Here is a 20,737-nt window from a genome sequence, read left to right on the forward strand (position 1 = left end):
CTTTTTAGATGTTGAAAAGGCAATTTGAATGGTCAAATCAACCAATTTAAGGGCTTTTGTGGCCAACCACTTTTAAAACTTGCCATTCACTAAAAAGAGTAAGCAACTCCCTTCTATACTCTTACTCGGCAGAAATCTCTGAAGAAATTGGATGCTAAACTAGAGAAATACTGCATACAACATTAAAGAGAAATACTCACATAATTGACGAGAAAGCCAGCAACCTATCACAAAAGAAATGCTATTCTTCCAACTATGCCATAGTTCTACCATCATCGCAAAATGCGGTGGCCCAAAAAATTCCTCACATTAAACCAAAATGAACACAAAACCCTCGTCAGAACGAACTCACAAAAATACAACACAATAATAGAGTTACTTAGTGACACATCAGTTTCAACTCAAGCAGCATCCTTTGAAGCCTTACCTTTTCTACCACTACCACTAGCATTAACCTTCCTTGCATCTTCAGGTATAGTGTCTTCCATTACCTTTGGAGAAGTGAAATTGAAGTCCTCAATAGATACATCTTTGTATTTTGGATTTGCTTCTAAAAATGCAGCAATTTCATTTCTCGTTCTTAGTTTCTTTCCTGTGGGAGTGATATAATAAGCATCCATTTTAGAGAAATCTCGTCTGAGCACCAAGCTCCTCTTAAAACCTATAGGGGTCTTTGGGATCCCAGGCCTGTCAATGACCCAAGTTCGAGTTGCATTGTATTCGATGTCAGGAGGATCCTCACAAGATACACCGGGTTTTCTGTCACAAACAAAGGGATTCTCGAAGATTTTGCTTCTTATTTCCTCGTACTCTTCTTGCGTTGCAATTACCCTCCATTTTGAGCATTTTTCACATTGCGCAGCATAGGTATCCACTGATCGCACTGCCCATCGTGGATTCTGCAATCAAAATTACAAAAAGATAATTTACCATCTCTTTTCTTTCAGATTTCCCTCAGATGTGAACAAATAATGGGAAGGCAACAACATAATAACAAAGATTGAGGAACAAGCACTGTCTACTGTTAATGCAAGTTCAAGTTCGTATCAGAAGAACATTATATATTGGATCTACAGAAAAAAACAATGCATCTCTATGATGGATTACCACTTCTATCAATACAATCACGTTCGCAGTTGTTGATATGCTTTGGGGATATTATGGACCAGTGGAAGTTATGGCAAAATACAATTTTGTGGCATTTCAAGTTCCATAGCTCTAGATAGGAAAGTGACTATAGAAGCAGGGTCCTGGAATATTGCTAATCAAACTTCAGTTCTAAAAAAGTGGAAACTTTGCATGAAACTCGTTAAACCTACAGCTACAAAATTGACAGTTTGGGCTAATAACTATGACACATCCCAATGGAGCACGTACCTAAACAAATGATCTCAGCTATCTGGGAAATGCTTTTGGGGCCCTCTCAACAAGGAGAAGGCCACTGGAAAATGGTAGCAGATGACAATGAACTTCCTGACAACGTTACGTTTTGACTGAAAAGTACTCCTCAAACAGTTCCACTCTCTTTCTATCTTCAGAAAAAGAATTCGTTGGTGATGATGGATGGAAGAATTAAAGTAAGATTGGGTTCCTAAAAAGACTTAGAGGTGTGATCATTCTCATTATTGGAGAATTGTTTAAACTAAAGTCCCTCTAGCGTAAAGCATAACATTGTATTAGCAGGGAAGATAACATGATAGAAAGATCATCTCCTTCTGCAAATAATAGATGCTAATGCTGAAGGTTCTATGTTTAAATCCCATGCATATAGTACTCCAAGAATGTAATATTCAAATACCCAAGGTCAAAAATGTTTACTAGCATTCTATTTGCAAGACTAAGATGGAGGTTTAGGAATCAAGAGAATTTCTGCTCGACTCTCTGCTTGGGAGATGAAGGAAAATGGAGGGGACAAGAAATGAGAGGAAAATGGGGTTGTGGGACACACATCTCAAGAAACAAATTTGTGGATCCCTCGACCAATACCATATTGGACTCCATCTAAAACACATTATCAAGTAAATTTCTTAACGAATTGATAATCAGCATCATAGAGGTCCGCTTCCCATGGACTAAAACTTTGCTATTGTCTATGACACAACCTCTTTTTCAAATTCAAGTGGCAGCTCTTAATAGTTATGGAATTTGAGTATGGTTCCTCCTATAGATCTAATGAGGATAAATAAAATAAAATAAGTTGTTTGGATCATCGCAAATGTTGAAAAATTGTAAGATAAAAGTGCTTGGAATGCTATTATATTGTAAGTTTCTGCAGAAGAAAAAGTGCTTGGAATGCTATTAGATTGTAACTTGTTTAGAAGACTACACTAGCTCGTTTGGTTTGTTTTATTAGTCCAAGGGAATAGTTCCAGCCTTTTTCTTTTTTGGCAATCATTCACCCTTTTGCTCCCAGTATGCCCCCAGCTCATATTCTTCCCTGGTTACAGCCATATTTCCTTTCAAATTGCAAAAATTAAACGTGATGACAGCAAAAGCAATCTTAAAAATGTTTGCTCACGATGAGAACCTGCTCCAATTACTAAAATTTAAAGTTAAGCACTTTAAAGAAAGAAGAAACTGCACCAAGAAGAATCTATTCTATGAAACCAAGGGCTAAGGAATTTCGCAGGTCCACAATTATCCCAAGATAAAACACATATGGAAATAGATAGCAAGCTTGTAGGCACCAAAGTAGGAATTAATCCATGAAATGAATTAGCAGATATAATCATATAAGGTTCAAATAAAATCATTAAACCTATATGTTATTACTATCATTTGACATTGGATTCACCTACTGAAAGGTACGCATTACCACTATCGAAATATAAACAAATTCATGCGAGCTGAGCTAAGGATCATCGGTATTAGCATGCAATCAACTCTTTTAAGCATTTTATCGAACACCCACTAGCCACTAGCTAATTTGAATCCCATCAAAGTATTTAAGATCGAATTTCATTTACATCACCAGAGCTAAAGAAAAACGATACAGCCAAACAACCAGCAGTAGTATAAATAACAAACGCATCCAGCATCCAGTGTTTGGCCGGCAAGAAAATAGAAGAAAGAAAAATAAACAAACTTAAAATCTAGAGAATTCGATTCAATCCCTTTCCCTCGAATATTTTCTCAGCAAGCAAATGAAAAATTCTAGCTTTATTATATCAATCGCGTAAGACAGGAAAATTATAAAAGAAAAATAGCGACAGCACCTTCGACGACGTTTTGGGTGTTTCTCGATTGTCCTCTTTCGTTGCCATTTCCTCTCTCTCTCTCTCTCTCTCTCTCTCTCTACTCGGAGAAATTAGGAGTTTAGGATTCGTTTTGACTCATTTTCAGACACAGTTTCTTAACCTGGAAATGTGGGGCAAGGGTAATCATAAAGTCACTCGTCAAAGCACGTTTCCAGGTCACTGGCATCCCCAATGTTTGACACGTGGAAATGAATAACCTCGGACCATGTGGCTGCCATGTCTCGCGCAAAGGAATAGATATAAGTGGAACCAAAATAGGATAAGTTTAAATAGTTGTGACAACGAGTTTAATTTTTGTAATTTTTTGTGGGTAATCGATTTAATTAAATTTTAGTAGTGTGAATTTAATTAATATATAATTAAATTTAAAATAAATTTAAATTTAAATTTTAATATTTATAATAAATTTAAGTTGAATTTAAATTTTATATGTTGAGTATTTGTCATTTAAATTTATTTATATAAATATTTAATTAAATATAAAAAATATATATTTTATAATAATATTTATAAATTTTTATATTTTATTTCATAAAAATAAAATTAAAATATTTTAGATTTTTAAAATATTAATTGAATTCGAGTTTGAATATGATAATTTTTATAGGTATTATATTCATTGTCATCCCTAAGTTTGAGTAATATATTATCGAGTTTAAAATATATTTGAATTTAAAGAATAATATCTATAGCGAGTGAGATTAGATTCAGATTTTATATGTTGAATAACTGTTATTCAAATTTATTTATATAAATATTTAATTAAATATAAAATATATATATTTTTAATATTTTTATAAAATTTATATATGTCATTTTAAATAAAATAAAATTTTAAAAAATAATTTTTTATATATATTATTAATTAAATTATATAAAATTAAATTAATTTAAATATTTTTAATGATAGTAATATTTTTTTAATAATAATAATTAAATTTCAGATGAATTTAAATTTAAAAAATATTAATTAAATTTAAATTTAAATTTAAGTAAAGAAATTTGAGTAAAGTGATTTTTACTGACCATTGTCGTCTCTATCCGCATGTTCCTCACGTGTTAGGGGTTCTTTAAATAAATTATACGTTACTCAGATATTTTTTAAAAGATAATAAAGTATAAATACATTTTTAGCCAAATATTTCTCTCTAGCGATAGAGAGAAATTTTCTCTCTGCGTGAGTTTTTGGTTTTTAGGCGCGTCGTCCTTCGTCCTTCTCAATTCAGCGACCCTCTTTTCCTTATCGGGGGTAGGGGGGGGTCTTTCTTTCCTGTCCCAAATGTGGGTCTCCCTCCCCATCTTCTTCACGCGGGTTGATTTAGTGTATAAATAAGGTTGTTTTGGATGCTTTTACTGCAGATTGAAGATGTTGGAGAAGGATTCTTGATATGCATGGTGAATTTCTATTTGGGTTCTCTTACAGCATTGGGTTGCCGAGGGAAAGGTGTGCTAGTTAGTCACTCGTCGTATGGCGTAGTTCAGCCCAACCCGAAAGGCACGAATGAGTTGTTGTAGAGAGAACTTTTTCTTTAAAAGGATTGCAGTTATTAGAAATTTAATTTAATAAAAAAATAAATTTTATAAATATTAAATTAAATATTTACAATTTAAATTTATATATTTATTATTCACATTTTAATTAATCATATATAAATTTTGATATAAATATTTAATTTAATAATTATAAAACTTAATACTAAATCCAAATAGGCAAAGAGCCAAAGACAAATTGTAATGAAATCTTGCCCATGAATACATTAATGAAATGTGGCATTTGCGGAAATTAACCATTTATGGTTCAAATATTATGAAATTTGCCATATGAAAACAACTTCCCAATTTTGTTATTTGATACCATAAAGTAAATTGAATTAATATCAATAATTACCAAATTTATTATTTATTTATATATAGGCTTATACATATAACCAATATGGTAATATTATAATTTTAAAAATCACAAGGATTCAAAAAGTAATATTTTATACTATAAAAATGCATAAATTTTATCAATTTCCATTTTTAGTTATTTTATATAAAATGGAGCCCTTTAAAAAAAAACAATTATATTAAAAAAAATCAGGAAAAGACGATCCAAGGAAAACATGGAATTTATATTAATATGCTTATATATATATATAATTTTTTTTTTTTTAGATATTCAATTTTAACATAATTTTTTTTACTGTTAATTAGTGATAAGGAAATGAAGAAAAGGGTTTAACTATGGTTTGGCAAATACAAAATAAAGGTATTTTATAATTACTTATTTTTATTATAAAGTAAAATTATTTTATTTAAAAAATAAAATGATTTAATAAAATTTTATTATTTATTTTATATAATTTTTAAAAATTGATATATTTTTTATAAATTATTAATTATAAAAAATATTAATTTAATAAATAAAATAATTATTAAAAAAAATTATCAACTTAACGAAAAAATTTTATTAAATCGCGTAATTTATTAAACCCAACATAAAACCTAGACTAGGAAAAGACAAATTTGTTACGTGTACAATGGTTTGTTGAGCCTCTATATAAAACCGTCCTGACACATAAGAGCATACTCACCCCAGCAAGTGCAGTAGCAGCTGACAAATGCAGCAAAGGGGAGGCCTTTGCTCGAGACTTTCCCTATCTCTAAGATCGATTCTCACTGTTTTTGCACATGGATTGAAGGAAGCCAATCCATTTTCTCTTCTGCAACGACCCTTCTAGGTGAAATAAATCTCTCTATTTTTCATCATTTGGGTTCTCTTTTATTGCTTTTTTTTTATTTTAATTTTGGTTCTCTGTGATTTATTTTTCTGGTGTTCTTAAGTGATTGTGATGGTTTCTTGCGATTCTGTATGCTATTTGGGAAATGGGTTCTATTTTGTGTCAGTGTGTGTATATAACCATATATGGTGGGTTTTCTGACTTGCGGTGTGTGTTGGTTTCGCTCATTAGCTGCAGTTAATGTGTCTGTTTTTCCATTTTTATTTCTAGGTAGATATATCTTTCTTAGGTCTCCTTTTTTTATCAATCTGACTGTTTTGATACAGGTCAAAGGATTATCCGCTTGTTTATCCTCCCTCTAGGATATAGGTGTGGTTGTTTGTCTGTTTTTTTTTTTCTTTGGTACTTTTAATCTTGTTGTTGTGTATCAGGATTATTAATTGTAGAATGGCATGGCCTGTTTTACATTGAGTTTATGGATTACATGAAAATTTTGTAGCGCATTGCAACTGCAACACCAACCTTATTTGGTTTGCTTTGAATTCACTATTAGTAAAATGTTTTAAATATATGTGTAAATATATTTTCATTTTGATTTGTTTGGTTCATAGGTTTAATTGATAAAGATTTTGACCGTCTGGACAAACTTCTTGTTATTGTTAGAAAAGTGGATGAAATGTCTAATAGTGGTGGTGGCCATAGCAACTTAGGTTCTTCTTCTTCATCTATCTCTCAACAAGATATAGGAGGTAAGAACAAGAGAAATTTAGTTGATCCTTCTCCAGAGAATCCGGTTAGCTTGCCTTCATCTCTGACTGAATTTCCTCTGTATGAGTTGTCCTCAGATAAATCTCAAAACCCACAAGGGCCTCAGCCTGGTGATTGGGATGATCCCATTGCATTCCAACTTGAAGAACTATTGTTCTCTAATATACGAACAATTTTCCAGAATGCAATTAAGCAGCTTTGTGAAAGTGGTTATAGTGAAGATATTGCTCAAAAGGCCATTTCGAGAATGGGATTGTACCAGGGTGGAACAGACCTTGTGGCAAACATAGTGAATGATGCTGTGACCTTATTGAAGAGAGGGAAGGACATTGACAATTCAAAGAATATTGTTTTTGAGAATTTGCAGGAGATGGTGGAGTACACGATGTTAGAGCTGGTTAATGTGCTTAGAGAAGTTAAGTCATCATTATCCACTGGAGAAGCAATGTGGTGGTTATTAGTATGTGATATGAACATTTCACAGGCATGTGCTGTGGAAGGAGATCTACTCAATGAATTTGGTGGTAAAAAATTCCCAGGAGAGAGCTCTTCTGATTCTAGTCTTCCCAAATCAGGGTTGGAGGCCCAATGCTCTAGACCTATTCCTTCAAATACCAGTAAGGCAAATATTTCAATTCTTCTTTATTTGATGCACAAAGTTATTTGCGTGAAACATTAATATCGAAGTTTTTGAAATGCCTAACTTATAATATTCCTTTGGTCTTGATGGGCTAACACCAGAAAAGGAGAATTTTCTTTCTACGCCAGCAAGTTTTGAGACATCCTCAGTCCAGCCTAAGTCCCAAACATCTGCTTTTGAAGGAAAATCAAAGAAGGGACGCAAGTCACTCAACAAGAAAGAACTTGCAGCTGGGAAGAAAACCATAAATTCGGAGAGGGTTCTGATGAACCATGGTAAATCAGGTTCTCAATCGGGAAATGTTACTAGTTTTGGTAGTTCTAATGTGGAAAAGAGAATGAAGTCTCCTTTTGAATCACATGGTGTGAAAACAAAAAATTCTGCTTCCAATACAAAAGCCAAAGTTCAAGCCCCTATGACAGATGGAAGTTCTCAGGTTCCTAGCAATAGTCCATCTGTTGTATCTGCATCAGGTGACTCTTCAAAAGTACATATGATGGGGACAATATCTGCATCGGCTGCAACAAATACTGAACTTACAGTTTCTGGAAAGAAGCCTCCATTGCAGCCTGAGACCAGCAACTTTGAGTATCCAAAAATAGCTGATTACTATGCTAGAATTCCATATGATGAGTCTCTGGGGAAGTATGTTCCACAATATGAGAAAGATGAATTGATTCTAAGATTGGTTCCTGAGGTGCAGGAACTACAGAAAGAACTACAAAGTTGGACAGATTGGGCCAATCAGAAAGTTATGCAGGCTGCTCGTAGGCTTAGCCAAGACAAGCCTGAGCTTGAGGCATTAAAATTGGAGAAGCAAGAGGCAGAACAATTCAAGAAAGAGAAGAAAATGTTAGAGGAGAATGCCATGAAAAGGCTATCAGAAATGGAGCTTGCCTTGATTAATGCTACTGGCCAGATTGAGATGGCTAATTCTACTATTCGCAAACTTGAGGTGGAGAATTCTCTGCTAAAGGATGAGTTGGACATTGCAAAATTGCAGGCTGTGGAGTCAGCTGTAAATTGTGAGGCAGCATTGGAGAGGGAGCATAAGGCCCTAAAGAATGCTCAATCATGGAAGGGGCAGAAAAGCTTGTTGCTGGAGGAGCTCGAGACTCACAAACAGAAGGTGGTCAAACTGCAACAAGACATAGGAAAGGCAGAAAAGATCAAGAACCAAATTGAGGTAAGCTTTCTGAGAAATAAATACTAATACCTCTTGCATAATTGGCTGTCACATCTTTATCAGCTGAATACTTCTGTTACTGTATGTCTCTTTCCTTCATAAGTAGTACATAGCTATATTTTAATGCTCAATTTTTTTTGCCATGATGAGGCACTAAGGGCCTGTTTGGCATTGCTATTGAAACTGTTGTTGAGAAAATCACTTTTTTAAATATACTAGTTAGAGAGTGTTAAAAAATAATTAAAAATTAAATTTGATCAGTTTTAGTCATAAGAACATTAAAATAACAAAACAACTTTTTCTAAACTGTTTTTTTCAACAGCATCTAAAATTGTGCTTTTATTCAGATAAGCAGTTTCAGTTTCTGAAATTCAATGCCAAATAGGGCTTTAAGTCAATTCCGATTCTATAGACCAAGGTTCATGTGAATAAAATCCTCTCTGGGAACACACAAATTTATGGAAGAAACTCCCTTCCTTTATTATTTGTCAACCGATTGCAAGACAGTCGGGCCAAGGGATTGCATACTTTGCAAATCCCTGGAATATCTGTCAATATGTAACAGGAGAGTAATGCTTATTATGATTTTGACATTTGGTACTTTCCTCACTTGAGGCGTAAAAAATTTTGCAGGCTAGATGGGAACAGCAGAGATTGCTGAAGGAAAAATTGCTTGCAGAGGCTGTCTCAATAAAAGATGAACGAGAACAACTTGAAGCTGCAGCAAAAGCAGAGGAGGATATGGTCAGACAAAAAGCAGAAAATGATTTGAAGAAATATATGGAAGACATCAGCAAGCTTGAGAAACAAATATCTGAATTGAATTTGAAGACTGATGCTTCAAAAATAGCTGCTCTGAGATGGAGCATTGACGGAAACAAGTGCCAAGGGGATGACCTCACTATAAAGGGAAGTCAAGACTCTAATATCTTCAATAAGGAAGTGAAAATCCAGGGAACTTTTGGAAGTGGAGGTCTGAAACGGGATAGGGAATGTGTGATGTGCTTATCTGAAGAGAAGTCTGTGGTTTTCCTCCCTTGTGCACATCAGGTCCTCTGTAAAGAATGCAATGAGCTCCACAAGAAAGAGGGAATGAAGGACTGCCCATCTTGTAGGAGTCCTATCCAGCAACGCATTCCAGCCCGCTTTGCTCATCCATGAGCCCAATATACTTTTTTGACGGAATAAAACCTGGTTAGAGGAAGTGATGTTGATCACTGAGAGGAAGTTATGTTGAGCTTCACTCAAAACAATCCTGTTCAAAATACATATATATATATATATTTTGTTTGCCTTTAGGTTGTAGATAGTTGACAGAAGTAGTAAAGAAAGAAAAAAGAGGAAAAGAAAAGAAGAAGCATGTAGAGTTTGAGACATGATGTAAATACAGGTTAAAAGCTGTTATCTATATATGAAATATGAACCTTCTTTTTTGCCTCATTTGATATTTCTCACCTTGGAAAATGGTTCATTCTCTTGGTTGGATTGTTTGATCTTAATTCCTTTAAATCATACGGCAACCTCGGGTTCAATTTTGTGTGTCATGATTGTATGCATGATTTGCAAAAATGTGAATCATAAAAGAACCATTAAAGTTAGACATGTGTAACTTAATCCTCACATACAAAAAAGGGACAGATGTAAGTTGCTATGGTTTGAAAGGATGGGCTCAATGAAGGGACTGTATATCTGGACTGCTGCAATTGCTCTTGCTCTGCTCCCCTCTGCATAAGCCGATAAACCAGAATAAATCAGTTTACAAGAGTATAGTTTCTTCTTAAATATTGTATAACAGAAGATAAGCAACTTGTCGATATGTCCGAGTGGTTAAGGAGACAGACTTGAAATCTGTTGGGCTTCGCCCGCGCAGGTTCGAACCCTGCTGTCGACGGTTTTTATTTTTTTCTTAACATTTAATCTGTTGTGCCACGTGGCTCTTGTGTGCATTGATGAAATCAAACTCCTTTATATGGTCCACTGAATTGGAACAAATAATAAAAAAAGTATATTAGGTGAGCAGCCATGTGAATTATCATCCTTCTTTTATCTATCCCATTAAAATTGAAGATACACAGAAGCTCTATCTGCGATTTCAATGAGATTCCTCATGTTTATCAATGCAGATTCGTCACATTCAAATCAACTGCCTCTTGCTCCTTCAGTTGGAGACAGTGACTCATCAACCCAATCAATACATTTTCTCATTTAAAACAATCGTTATATTATTTTTAGATAAAGATAATTACTATAAAGTGGGTGAAAAATTAATAGCATGTAAAGGAGGTTATGAGAAATTACAATAAGAGGCATTTAAGATAATTTCCATGTATAATTATTTTTAAAACCTTATATTTAGTGATTTAGATACCTTCAAGATGACTATAAATATTAGAGGCCTAGCAATGTTTACGGCCTAACAATTTAACCAAACAATCAAATTAAACTCAAATAAATTTATCATTTATTTTATTATTTTTTAATTTTTCAATTGTTGTATTTACTTTTTAAGTTTTGTATTTAATTTTCAATAGTTTCATATTTACTTTTTCAATCAATCAATTAAAACTCCCTTTTAATTTTTAATATATTTACTTTCAATTAATTATGAAATCAATAAAATTATATTTAATTTAATCAGGTTTCACAATCATTTAATTTATATTTAATATCTAGTATATCTGTAAATTATAAGACGTTAACTAGTTGAAATTATTTTTTTAAAGAAATAAAGGTAAAAATAATTTAAATTTAAAATGTGTTTTTATTTATATAAGACATTTTATTTTATGTGAAAAATTATGTTAAATTAAAATCTTTATCATTGAGCTAAAGGATGAAATTTCTCTGTGAAATAATGTAAATCGACAGTATACATAATTGTGATTCATTGTATGTTGACCATTGTTATAATGTTATTAATAAATCACAATAATTGTGATGACGTCGAAAGGCAAAGATGAGATTGTGACAAACTGTTAAAAGATGTGAAAGGTAATATGCTAAGTGATCGAGACAATTGACTAAACAATAATCTTGGTGATCAACTTTTAATTAGATTAAAAAATAAAAGATGGTTAAAAAAAAAAAAAAAATTACTCATCATCTTTAGTGAGACATAGAGATGGGGTCACTGGGATATCCTGTCCAAGTCTAAATCTTTGAGCCATTGAGTGCCCTTAACGGGTGGAGGGGCACAAGCGAGATGATAAGAGGGAAACCCAACAGAGTCAGAGTCACAGCCCCACAATCAAGCAATTCTGTGGGGAAAATGCAAATGCAATTGCTAAAAATTGAAATGAGATCACCAGAAAAACTCATGGAGTTGGCTCTCTCTCCCTTGCCCTTAGAGCAGACCCACCTATTTAATCATCCTTATAATAAAACAAATCATATATGCCTTACCTAACTCCTTAATTTAATAACCTCTAATTAATAATTATTATTACAATAACCACTACTTGTTCATGTATATATATAATCTGATAATCATTATGCAGGGGAAAACGTTCCTCTCCGTCTTCAGTTGAGAAATTGGGCCCTTTGAAAAGCTTATTTTATTTTATTTTATTTTATTTATTAAAAAAATGGACCGATGATGAGAGGGGAAAGAAGTGGAGCCCACAACCCTTCTTTCATTTTCTGCGGATGGCGCATGGCAGTTTTGCACGCCGGATTTTAGGTGACGTGGCGTTCCAAATAAGAATCCTACTTGCATGTTAGAGTTGTTGTTGTTAACGCTAAATCATTTTTTTTTTTAAATAAAAGGCATTTAATTAATCTTATTAATTAATTTCTAAAATCCCAGAACTGGCATTTCCCTGTAGTGTCCAACTCCAACACACACAAGAACATTTCTCTCACCGGAGCAGTTAACAACTTGGCTTTTATATTTCTCTCTATGTTTTATTTACGAACCCTAAAGTCCAAAACCCTTACTTAGCTGCCAAGTGTCACTGGCCCATTTCCTCGAAGACTCCTTCCTTTCGTCTGCCTCTCCAATGGAACCTAACTGATCTGTACCTGAAATCATTTTCATTAACCACAAAGGCACGAACCACTCTGTTTCATTCTTTGCAGGAACACCCTTTCATTCCTTCTTGTTCATTACACGAGACTCTACCATGTTCAGGATCCTTAACAAACGCCTCAGGCGCTTCTGCTCTCGTCTCCGGTGGCCCATTCGCCGCAGGTCCAGGTCCAAAATCCTTATCAGGAGATTTGGAAAAGCTAACCCCAACACTCATAATGAGGCCATTAATGGTTCTGCCGCTGTTCATCCAAATGGCCAACTGGATTATCTGAAAACCGAGGTCAAGCCTATAAAGATAGCAACTTTCAATGCTGCCTTGTTTTCAATGGCTCCTGCTGTACCTAAAACACGAGACTTTGAGAATGAAGATCACCAAAATGGTACGAGGTCTACAGATGTTATTTTGCGTACCAAGTCCGTAAATGATCAGCCAAAGAGCATACTAAAGCAGTCTCCCCTGCATCCCAACTCCATGAATGTTGATGATAGTCTTTCCATGCAGCAAAAGTTTGCTAAATCGAAATTAAGGGTATCCATCAATTTGCCAGATAATGAAATTTCATTACTGAGAAATAGGCAATTGGGGTTTGTGGAAGACAAGGAGACTACTATAGGTAGCAATCTGACTAGAATTCTCAGAGGGAAGGCCCCTATGAGATCTCAGAGTGCGATTTCTGCAAGAAATGTAGGAAATAGAGTGGATGGAGACAGCTATAGGAGTACAAGAACGGTGGTTGAAGTGTTGAAAGAATTGGATGCTGATATATTAGCTCTGCAAGATGTGAAAGCAGAGGAGGAGAAAGCAATGAAGCCTCTTTCGGATTTGGCCGCCGCTTTGGGGATGAATTATGTTTTCGCAGAAAGCTGGGCTCCTGAGTATGGCAATGCTATTTTGTCCAAGTGGCCAATTAAGAGATGGAAAGTGCAGAAGATTTTTGACGATACTGATTTCAGGTTATTCTAATTTTCTTCTCAATTTCATGCTCTGTTTCTCTCTGTTATCATTGGATTTTACTTTTCTTTTTCTTCAGGAAATTAACTAACTAAATAAATGAAGGGAATCATCAATCAAATTCAAACTGTTTTGTTCTAAGTTATGATTATGATTACTTATTGTCCTTGGCCAACCCATCATAAGATGACAACCAAATAATATACTACTTTTGAAAAAGTGAGCAATTATAGACTTGCTTTTGCACAAGTTAATTTGATATTCTACAAAGATAACTTTTCTTGAACTTCCTTCACAGTCCAATGGACTAAATTCATTTCTGCAAAATTTTTTATTACTACTAGTTGGGTTAATCCGATTGTTGACAGTAATTATATTTTTTTCCCAATTTATTACCATTAATTAGGAATTCACTTTGTGAATTTGTTCAAGCTTTTTAAATAAATAAATTGAAGTTTTTGTTGGTAATATAGTGATTTGCATTAACTCAAATTCTTATTAAATTATTAATATGACTGAGATATCAATGAAAACTAAGAAGATTTAACTAATGACTATTGAATACTCCTTACCTTAAGCATTGTTTTCTTTATTAGAAAAGCAAAATGATGATATGGGGCGGCTAACTCTAGACGAGCTGTACATTGGTAGAGCTGAAATTTAGGTATACTAATAGCTAAAGTTATTTAATTATTGAGATGCCTTAATTAAGGCTATACGTGTAGCCCTTTTCCTTAGAAAAGAAGCAGTCAAAGAAAGTTAAACAACAAGACGGAAAGGGACAAACTGATTAATATATATATATATATATATATATATATATATATATATATATATATATATATATATATATATATATATATATATCCATTATAAAATTTAATTTCAACATCCATAATTAACTAATCCCATTAATACCAAATATTTGATTAAAAATGATGAACAGTGAGGAAGAAAAGGCAATGATAAAAAGTTTTTCCCTTGTGTTGCAGGAATGTTCTTAAGGCCACAATCGATGTGCCCCAGAAAGGAGAGGCTAACTTCTACTGCACCCTTCTTGATCACCTTGATGAGAACTGGCGGATGAAGCAAATAAATGCCATAATACAGTCTAATGATGGCCCCCATATCTTAGCTGGAGGTCTGAATTCCCTGGATGAGACGGATTACTCAGCAGAGAGGTGGACGGATATTGTGAAGGTAATTGTACAGTCGTATGCGCCAGTCCCTTGCATATAATAATATTTAAATGGATTTATTTTTTTTGTTTTATTGTAGTACTATGAGGAGATGGGAAAGCCAACACCAAAGTTTGAGGTGATGAGATATTTGAAGAGTAAGCATTACACAGATGCTAAGGAGTTTGCAGGAGAATGCGAGCCAGTGGTTATGATAGCTAAAGGGCAAAGTATATATTAAGAAAAAATCATGGTCAATACTTGATTTAAATTAACTTAATCTTCCTCACCATGGATATGACAGTTGGATGATTGATAATTTGCAGATGTGCAAGGGACCTGCAAGTATGGGACTCGAGTGGATTACATATTAGCTTCCTCAAATTCACCATACAAGTTTGTTCCAGGGTCGTACTCGGTGTTGTCTTCAAAAGGAACCTCTGACCATCACATTGTTAAAGTTGATATGATAAAAGTGAGTAAAAGTGATGAAGAAAATGTCTCTAGAAAGAGACGCCAACCTAAACACAAAGTTGTAAAGATAACAAATTCTTCTCCTTCTAAAGGTGTATGGAAAGCACAAACATGAGAGTAGAGTGATAAATTTTAGTCTTGTTTTGGTTTCTTTGAGGAAGCAGAGGATTTTGAAACTGCTTCAACCTCATTTTTGCTTTTGTAAATCGCCGAAGGGAGTTGGGACTTTAGCTAGTAGGTTGAAACAAAAGGAAAAGGATGGGGTTTGGTGTATGTGTGACACTAGATCATTATCTGTATAGGTTGTAGTGGGAAATTTGAGAAGATGGGAACAAGTCAAGTGGTGCTTCAATTTTCTTTATGTGATTCCTGAGTTGGCATCAGAATATAACAGCAACAGGAGCTGTAGAAACCTAAAAGAAAGAAAGAAAGAAAGAATATCTCAGTGCTTGTGCTTTGTCAACCTGTTTGTTGTATCCCAATAAAGACTTGTACAAATAATGATTGAATCTTTCCAGCTGGTTTAGAAGGTGTCTCATCCGTACAAGTCCAATTTTGCAAATTTGGCAATCATTAGTTTGTTATTACATTTTAATGTTTTTCTTTGCATTAAAAAGAAAGAAAATTAATCTTTAGATCAAAGGACTAAAGAAATTGTAATAATGTTTTTAATAAATATATTAAGATATATTTTTTTAATTAATTGATTTTTCAAAATTTTTATTAGTCTCTATATATTTATAGAAAAAAAAATCTTAAACATGTATAATAAATTTTATTTTTCATCAATCGCTCTCTTAAATTTTCTATCAAACCCTAATAATTATAATTTATATATTATAATTTAAATTAAAATTTTAAAATTACTTGATTGTGTTAAATAAATATAAAAGTTTAATAATTATTCACACTTATGTATTTACAAATTAAAATTTAATTTGTAGTTGTTAAAAATTAAATTCAAGCTAATTCAATAATTTAATATCACGCAATAAAAATCAGAATGAATTTTTAAATTTTTTTTAGTTTTGCTCTTCTCTTATTTTATGGGTACAATATAATTTTTTATTTCTTTATCTCCTCTATCATTTAATTTTCTATCATTTATTTCATTGAAATTAAAAAATTATTTTGATTAAATAAATTAAATTAGTATTCTCAATTTTTATACACATTTTAAATGAATCAACTTAAATATATATTTATTTTTAATTAATATATTTATTTTATTTTATTTGTAAACAATATGTTTATTTTATTATTTTATTAATATCTATTTTTTTATGTATCATTAATTTTAATGATTATTATGTTTTTTAATCCATATAGTTAGATATATAAGATTTATATTTATTTTTTTTTTGCATAACATAAATTATATACAGATGATCTATGTTATTATGGTTGGCCCCTAAAAAAAAATTTCTGACTCTGCCCTGACACATTTTCCCTAATTTTAATTTTAATAAATTTTAATTAAATTTTAAAAGTTCAATCAGTTCATCAAAATTAAAAGAATTAAATTAGAATGCTAAAATGGTTTGGACTTTACGCGTGATTAGGCTAATTTTTTTTATTAATTTGAAGCTAAATTACTCTGATTTATCAAGAAAAAAAAAGTTAATTTTTGGTTTCCTAGTACTTTTTTAATTATTTTACAGATTGAATAAACTCCGGTATTAAAGTTTTATTTTTTTAATTATATTATACAAAAATTAATAAAATAAAAATAATTAATAAATAGAAATTTTTTAATAAAAAATCCGAAATTTAGTTAAATAAAAAAAAACGTTAAATTAGGAAAAAAGGGCACTGTCATGGTTAATGAATTTACACCGCCAACTGTTAAGGTAGTTAGGACATGCACCCAACAGTCTAATTCCCTATCTCTCGTCGGACAAAGTATCTCTGTAAAGAATCCGCGCCGTATGTCACCTCACAAAAATAGTCTCCCGAGAAAGTTCAATTTTTTTTTTCCGCGAGGTTACCTGTAGAGTGAGGTTCGACGGGTGTAAATCCTTGTGGGGGCAAGAGGGAGGTACGTGTTGATGGCAGGCAACACGGGCGGAAATGGAATTTTTAGCCAAACAGGCCTACCGGGCGAGCTGAGGAGCAACTGGGTGCTGTTGGAGCAAATGAGGTTAAGTCTGCGAGTAAGGGCCCAAAATAAGGTTCACTGTAGGCATCGGGCGTGCTGGGCCGAGGGGAGCCCCAAAACGAGGTTCAAAAGGCCTAGCACGGGCCCGAAGGCCAATCGGGCGTGTGGGAACAAGCTGCGGGCGAGACAAGCCCAAAACGAGGTTCAGCGTGCGAGGCGCGGGGCCGAGGCCCAGAAGGGCGTGCGGGAGCAGCGGGCAGAGAGTGCGCGCCAAAACAAGGTTCAAACTGCGAGCGGGAATGCCAGGTGCGCGCGGGAAAACGAAGTTCAAATCTGCGTGGGAGCTGCTAGGCGCTAGGCGCGCGCGGGACAAGCGAAACGATGTTCAAATCTGCGCTGGAGCTGCTGGGCGCCAGGTGAGGCGCGCACACGGGCTGCCAGCCCGCCCAAACGAGGTTAACCCGCGCTGGCAGCCCGCCAAAACAAGGTTCACCTGCCAAAAATCTGCAACCCGTCATTTTTCGAATTTTTACCGCCAATGAGAGTTCTAACTCGTCTAAAACACTATAAATAGGGGTAGTAAGGCTCATTTTCATGCATAGAGAGCTCCACAAAGCTCTTCATACACTTAGTCAATTTTTAACTCACTTGTGAAGTTTTAGGCTTATAAAGCTACTCTTCTTGAGTTATAAAATTACTTTTCTTTTGTCAAATTCTCCTAAGTGTGTTTTCTACTTTACTTCTACTTTCTCACCATCTTTTACACTTATCATCCATCTTGGTCTATTTTATATAGACTACTTGAATTGATAGGCTGACTTAGTCTTGCCAATTGACTAATTGCCGCACGGTTTAAGCCCAGTTTGACGTGAGTCCGTGACAGGTATCATAGACGCTTGATTAATGAACGAGAAGCTTTTCACAGAGCTGGAGGACTCCACGAAGCTCCAGACTCTACACTCGATCCTCCAACACCGGGCTGGTGTGCATTATCTCCGGCCCCACCTCTCAGGCTATCTAATCGAAGCTGGAACTTTTCGCCGTCAAGTACAGTGGTCTTGCTACGAAGATTACGCCGATCACATCAATCGAATGGCCAACGGCAAACTCGATCACTATCAGCCTGTCCTCTCCGTTGATCCTCTCGTTTGTTTCCTCTACAGGTGAAAACGTTGCTTCTACTTCTTTGACCCTCCAAATGTTATCTCAATGGAAAATTTTATGATTTCTTTCGTTTGAAAAAAAAAAAAAATGTAGCTCTGGAAGTAGTAAAATGAAGCCCAAATTGATCCTTACTTCAATTCAGCTATGTCAAAAGCTGCTTCCTACATAGCGCACAATGGCAGTAACGCAATTTTTTGTAGGTAATTTTGTTATTAGAAGTTTAGACCTAATCTCTTGCTACCATTCATTGGTTTGTTTATTTATTTTGTAATTGGGATTTGGACTTTGTTTAATTTAGTCTGTTTCCACCCAGGCCTGAAGTGAATAAGATCCTTTGGTTTCTATATGCCGATGATTAGATGACTACAACTGGCGGGTTAAATGCTATGGCTGCCTCTACGTGCCCTTTGCTGAAAATGAGTAAAGCGAAGTGGTATGAAGCTCTCTCCTGCACTAGAACTCTGGAGGTTGTTTCTGGTGCAGATGTTAAGAACCAAATGCATTGCCATCTTCTCTGTGCACAAGGAAATTCTGATTTAATAGTTGGGATTGGTGATCGTGCCCCTTATGCTATAAGCTTAATTAGAGCATTAGTCTGGTGGAGTCCAAGTGGAAGCAATTATGTGATAATCTTGAAAATAGGTTTCCTAGAAGGCAGATTACTGATCCTGCAATGAGAGAATCTGTTGCTAATGTTCTCGGTGGGCCTCAAGCCCTCAACCTGATTTATCAAAGAGAATTCAATCCATTCTTGAGGAAAAGAATTGGGATGATTGTGGTCTAATGATCGTTATGCCAAGTGTGTTACGACTGGAAGCATGACCAGTATCATTCCAAACTCAAGTACCATGCAGGAGAGTAATGATTTTAGGTGGAGATTAGTTTGCGTCTGAATGTTCCTTTGGGTGTTAACTTAGATATTAAACAACCTCCAGAGACAACCCGCTTTGTTATGCTTCCAACTGCAGCCTATTTTGAGTTTCTACCATTTGATTTGAACAATGGCAGTGTTGTTAGAAAATAAACTGAATTTTTCAGGGGTTGAAGTAGGGAAGACCTATGAGGTGGTTGTCACTGCTCAATAGAGGATTTAATCATTACCGCTTGGGCGATATTGTGAGAGTATTTGGTTTTCATAATTCATCTCTAGAAGTGGAGTTCGTGATGAGAGCTCCTAACAATGCCTACGAGGTAATAACATAGGGATTTGATGTCTGCTGTGGAGAGTTTTCAGCTTGTTATGAGAAATGCTGTGGCAGCAGAGATTATGTTTAAGACGGATGTGTGCTTCTGCTGGCGGAGAAATTGCAAGATCAGTTGAATTCTTAAAGGTTGTTGTTCCCTGAGAATTGGGAGGTATATACAAGGTGCAGAGGGATAGGGGTGAAATAGGCCCTCTGTTAGTATATAAAGCCTGGTAGCTTTGATAGGATATTGCAAATGGCAGTGGAGAATGGGGCATCAGCTAGTCAATATAAACCACCGAAGATTATTAGAAACAACGAAGTTGTTGGTGTTATGGAATCATCTGCTTTTGTGACAGTATGTTTGGACTCATTGGATTGATTTGATCCTAACTAATGAACCAAAGAGGTTTGCAAAACCCACATGCCCTTCAAGCTTTCTTCTGGTGATGGAACGAACGATGCTTGTTACATCTATACCAGCAAAAGCTGCGTGATCAAACTTACTTCAAACTAGAGAATAATACTAAAGTGAAACTATCAATTGTTTGATGTTAATGCAGTGTTATATGCACATAATTTCTTTACGGGAAACCAGTTGTCCATTATATCTCCAATTATAGATATTACCAGGCCACTAGGCCAGCATATGCATTGAAAAGAAATTAATAAAAAGAAATAATGTCAAAAAGAAATTGATTTACTTTACGATTAGATTAATTATTAGAATAAGAAAGAAATACAAGGAAATATAGTTATTGTATTCTCTATCTTTTCTTATTTTATTATATTATAATAAAAATATTATTTTATAAATTACACTGAATTCTTTTAAATCTCTCTATTTTCCATTAGTTTAGACAGAAATTGTGATGGGTTAATTATAATGAAGTTGAGAATCTCTTCAATTTTTCTCTCTATTTCTTCCCCTCCTCTAATGTCCAAACAAGAGAATTAAGAAAAGAAATTTCCTTTCTTCATTTGCCTCGATCCAAACAAGAGTTAGTTTCCTAGGGTCCAAGTGGGAGCAGAATAAAGTAAAGTCCGAGGTAGATAGCAGGTTATTGTAGGGATAATTCATCA

The 20,737-nt window shown here is 34.3% G+C and overlaps 3 protein-coding genes, 1 non-coding gene and 1 pseudogene across 8 annotated transcripts; 4 read left to right on the plus strand and 1 right to left on the minus strand.

Moving 5' to 3' along the window:
- Positions 1 to 182: 182 nt before the first annotated feature.
- LOC110665516 (methyl-CpG-binding domain-containing protein 4) lies at positions 183 to 3,361 on the minus strand. Of its 3 annotated transcripts, none has more exons than XM_021825681.2 (2): positions 3,216 to 3,361; positions 183 to 899 (listed from the first exon to the last, which is right to left on the minus strand). In XM_021825681.2, exons 1-2 carry the CDS (start codon positions 3,261 to 3,263, stop codon positions 402 to 404), a joined length of 546 nt encoding a protein of 181 aa, XP_021681373.2. In that variant the 5' UTR covers positions 3,264 to 3,361; the 3' UTR covers positions 183 to 401. The 3 variants fall into 3 exon arrangements, with proteins under 3 accessions (XP_021681373.2, XP_021681371.2, XP_021681372.2); XM_021825679.2 differs by lacking the exon at positions 3,216 to 3,361 and adding an exon at positions 2,967 to 3,170; XM_021825680.2 differs by lacking the exon at positions 3,216 to 3,361 and adding an exon at positions 2,972 to 3,169.
- Positions 3,362 to 5,823: 2,462 nt separating this feature from the next.
- LOC110665517 (putative E3 ubiquitin-protein ligase RF298) lies at positions 5,824 to 10,014 on the plus strand. Of its 2 annotated transcripts, none has more exons than XM_021825683.2 (5): positions 5,824 to 5,980; positions 6,592 to 6,729; positions 6,826 to 7,365; positions 7,490 to 8,574; positions 9,208 to 10,014. In XM_021825683.2, exons 2-5 carry the CDS (start codon positions 6,657 to 6,659, stop codon positions 9,733 to 9,735), a joined length of 2,226 nt encoding a protein of 741 aa, XP_021681375.2. In that variant the 5' UTR covers positions 5,824 to 5,980; positions 6,592 to 6,656; the 3' UTR covers positions 9,736 to 10,014. The 2 variants fall into 2 exon arrangements, with proteins under 2 accessions (XP_021681375.2, XP_021681376.2); XM_021825684.2 differs by having other exon boundaries at positions 5,834 to 5,980; positions 6,644 to 6,729.
- Positions 10,015 to 10,383: 369 nt separating this feature from the next.
- Positions 10,384 to 10,465, plus strand: TRNAS-UGA (transfer RNA serine (anticodon UGA)). Its single transcript has one exon. It is a non-coding gene; the product is annotated as a tRNA-Ser (tRNA).
- A 1,936-nt stretch (positions 10,466 to 12,401) lies between these two features.
- On the plus strand, positions 12,402 to 15,737 carry LOC110665518 (uncharacterized). Of its 2 annotated transcripts, none has more exons than XM_058138507.1 (4): positions 12,402 to 13,558; positions 14,549 to 14,756; positions 14,835 to 14,987; positions 15,061 to 15,197. In XM_058138507.1, exons 1-3 carry the CDS (start codon positions 12,696 to 12,698, stop codon positions 14,973 to 14,975), a joined length of 1,212 nt encoding a protein of 403 aa, XP_057994490.1. In that variant the 5' UTR covers positions 12,402 to 12,695; the 3' UTR covers positions 14,976 to 14,987; positions 15,061 to 15,197. The 2 variants fall into 2 exon arrangements, with proteins under 2 accessions (XP_057994490.1, XP_021681377.2); XM_021825685.2 differs by having other exon boundaries at positions 12,403 to 13,558; positions 14,835 to 14,964; positions 15,061 to 15,737.
- Positions 15,738 to 17,052: 1,315 nt separating this feature from the next.
- LOC110665519 (probable indole-3-acetic acid-amido synthetase GH3.6) lies at positions 17,053 to 20,349 on the plus strand (annotated as a pseudogene).
- The last annotated feature ends 388 nt before the right edge of the window (positions 20,350 to 20,737 follow it).

The sequence above is a fragment of the Hevea brasiliensis genome, chromosome 2 (assembly GCF_030052815.1).
Source record: "Hevea brasiliensis isolate MT/VB/25A 57/8 chromosome 2, ASM3005281v1, whole genome shotgun sequence".
NCBI classification, from domain to species: domain Eukaryota; kingdom Viridiplantae; phylum Streptophyta; class Magnoliopsida; order Malpighiales; family Euphorbiaceae; genus Hevea; species Hevea brasiliensis.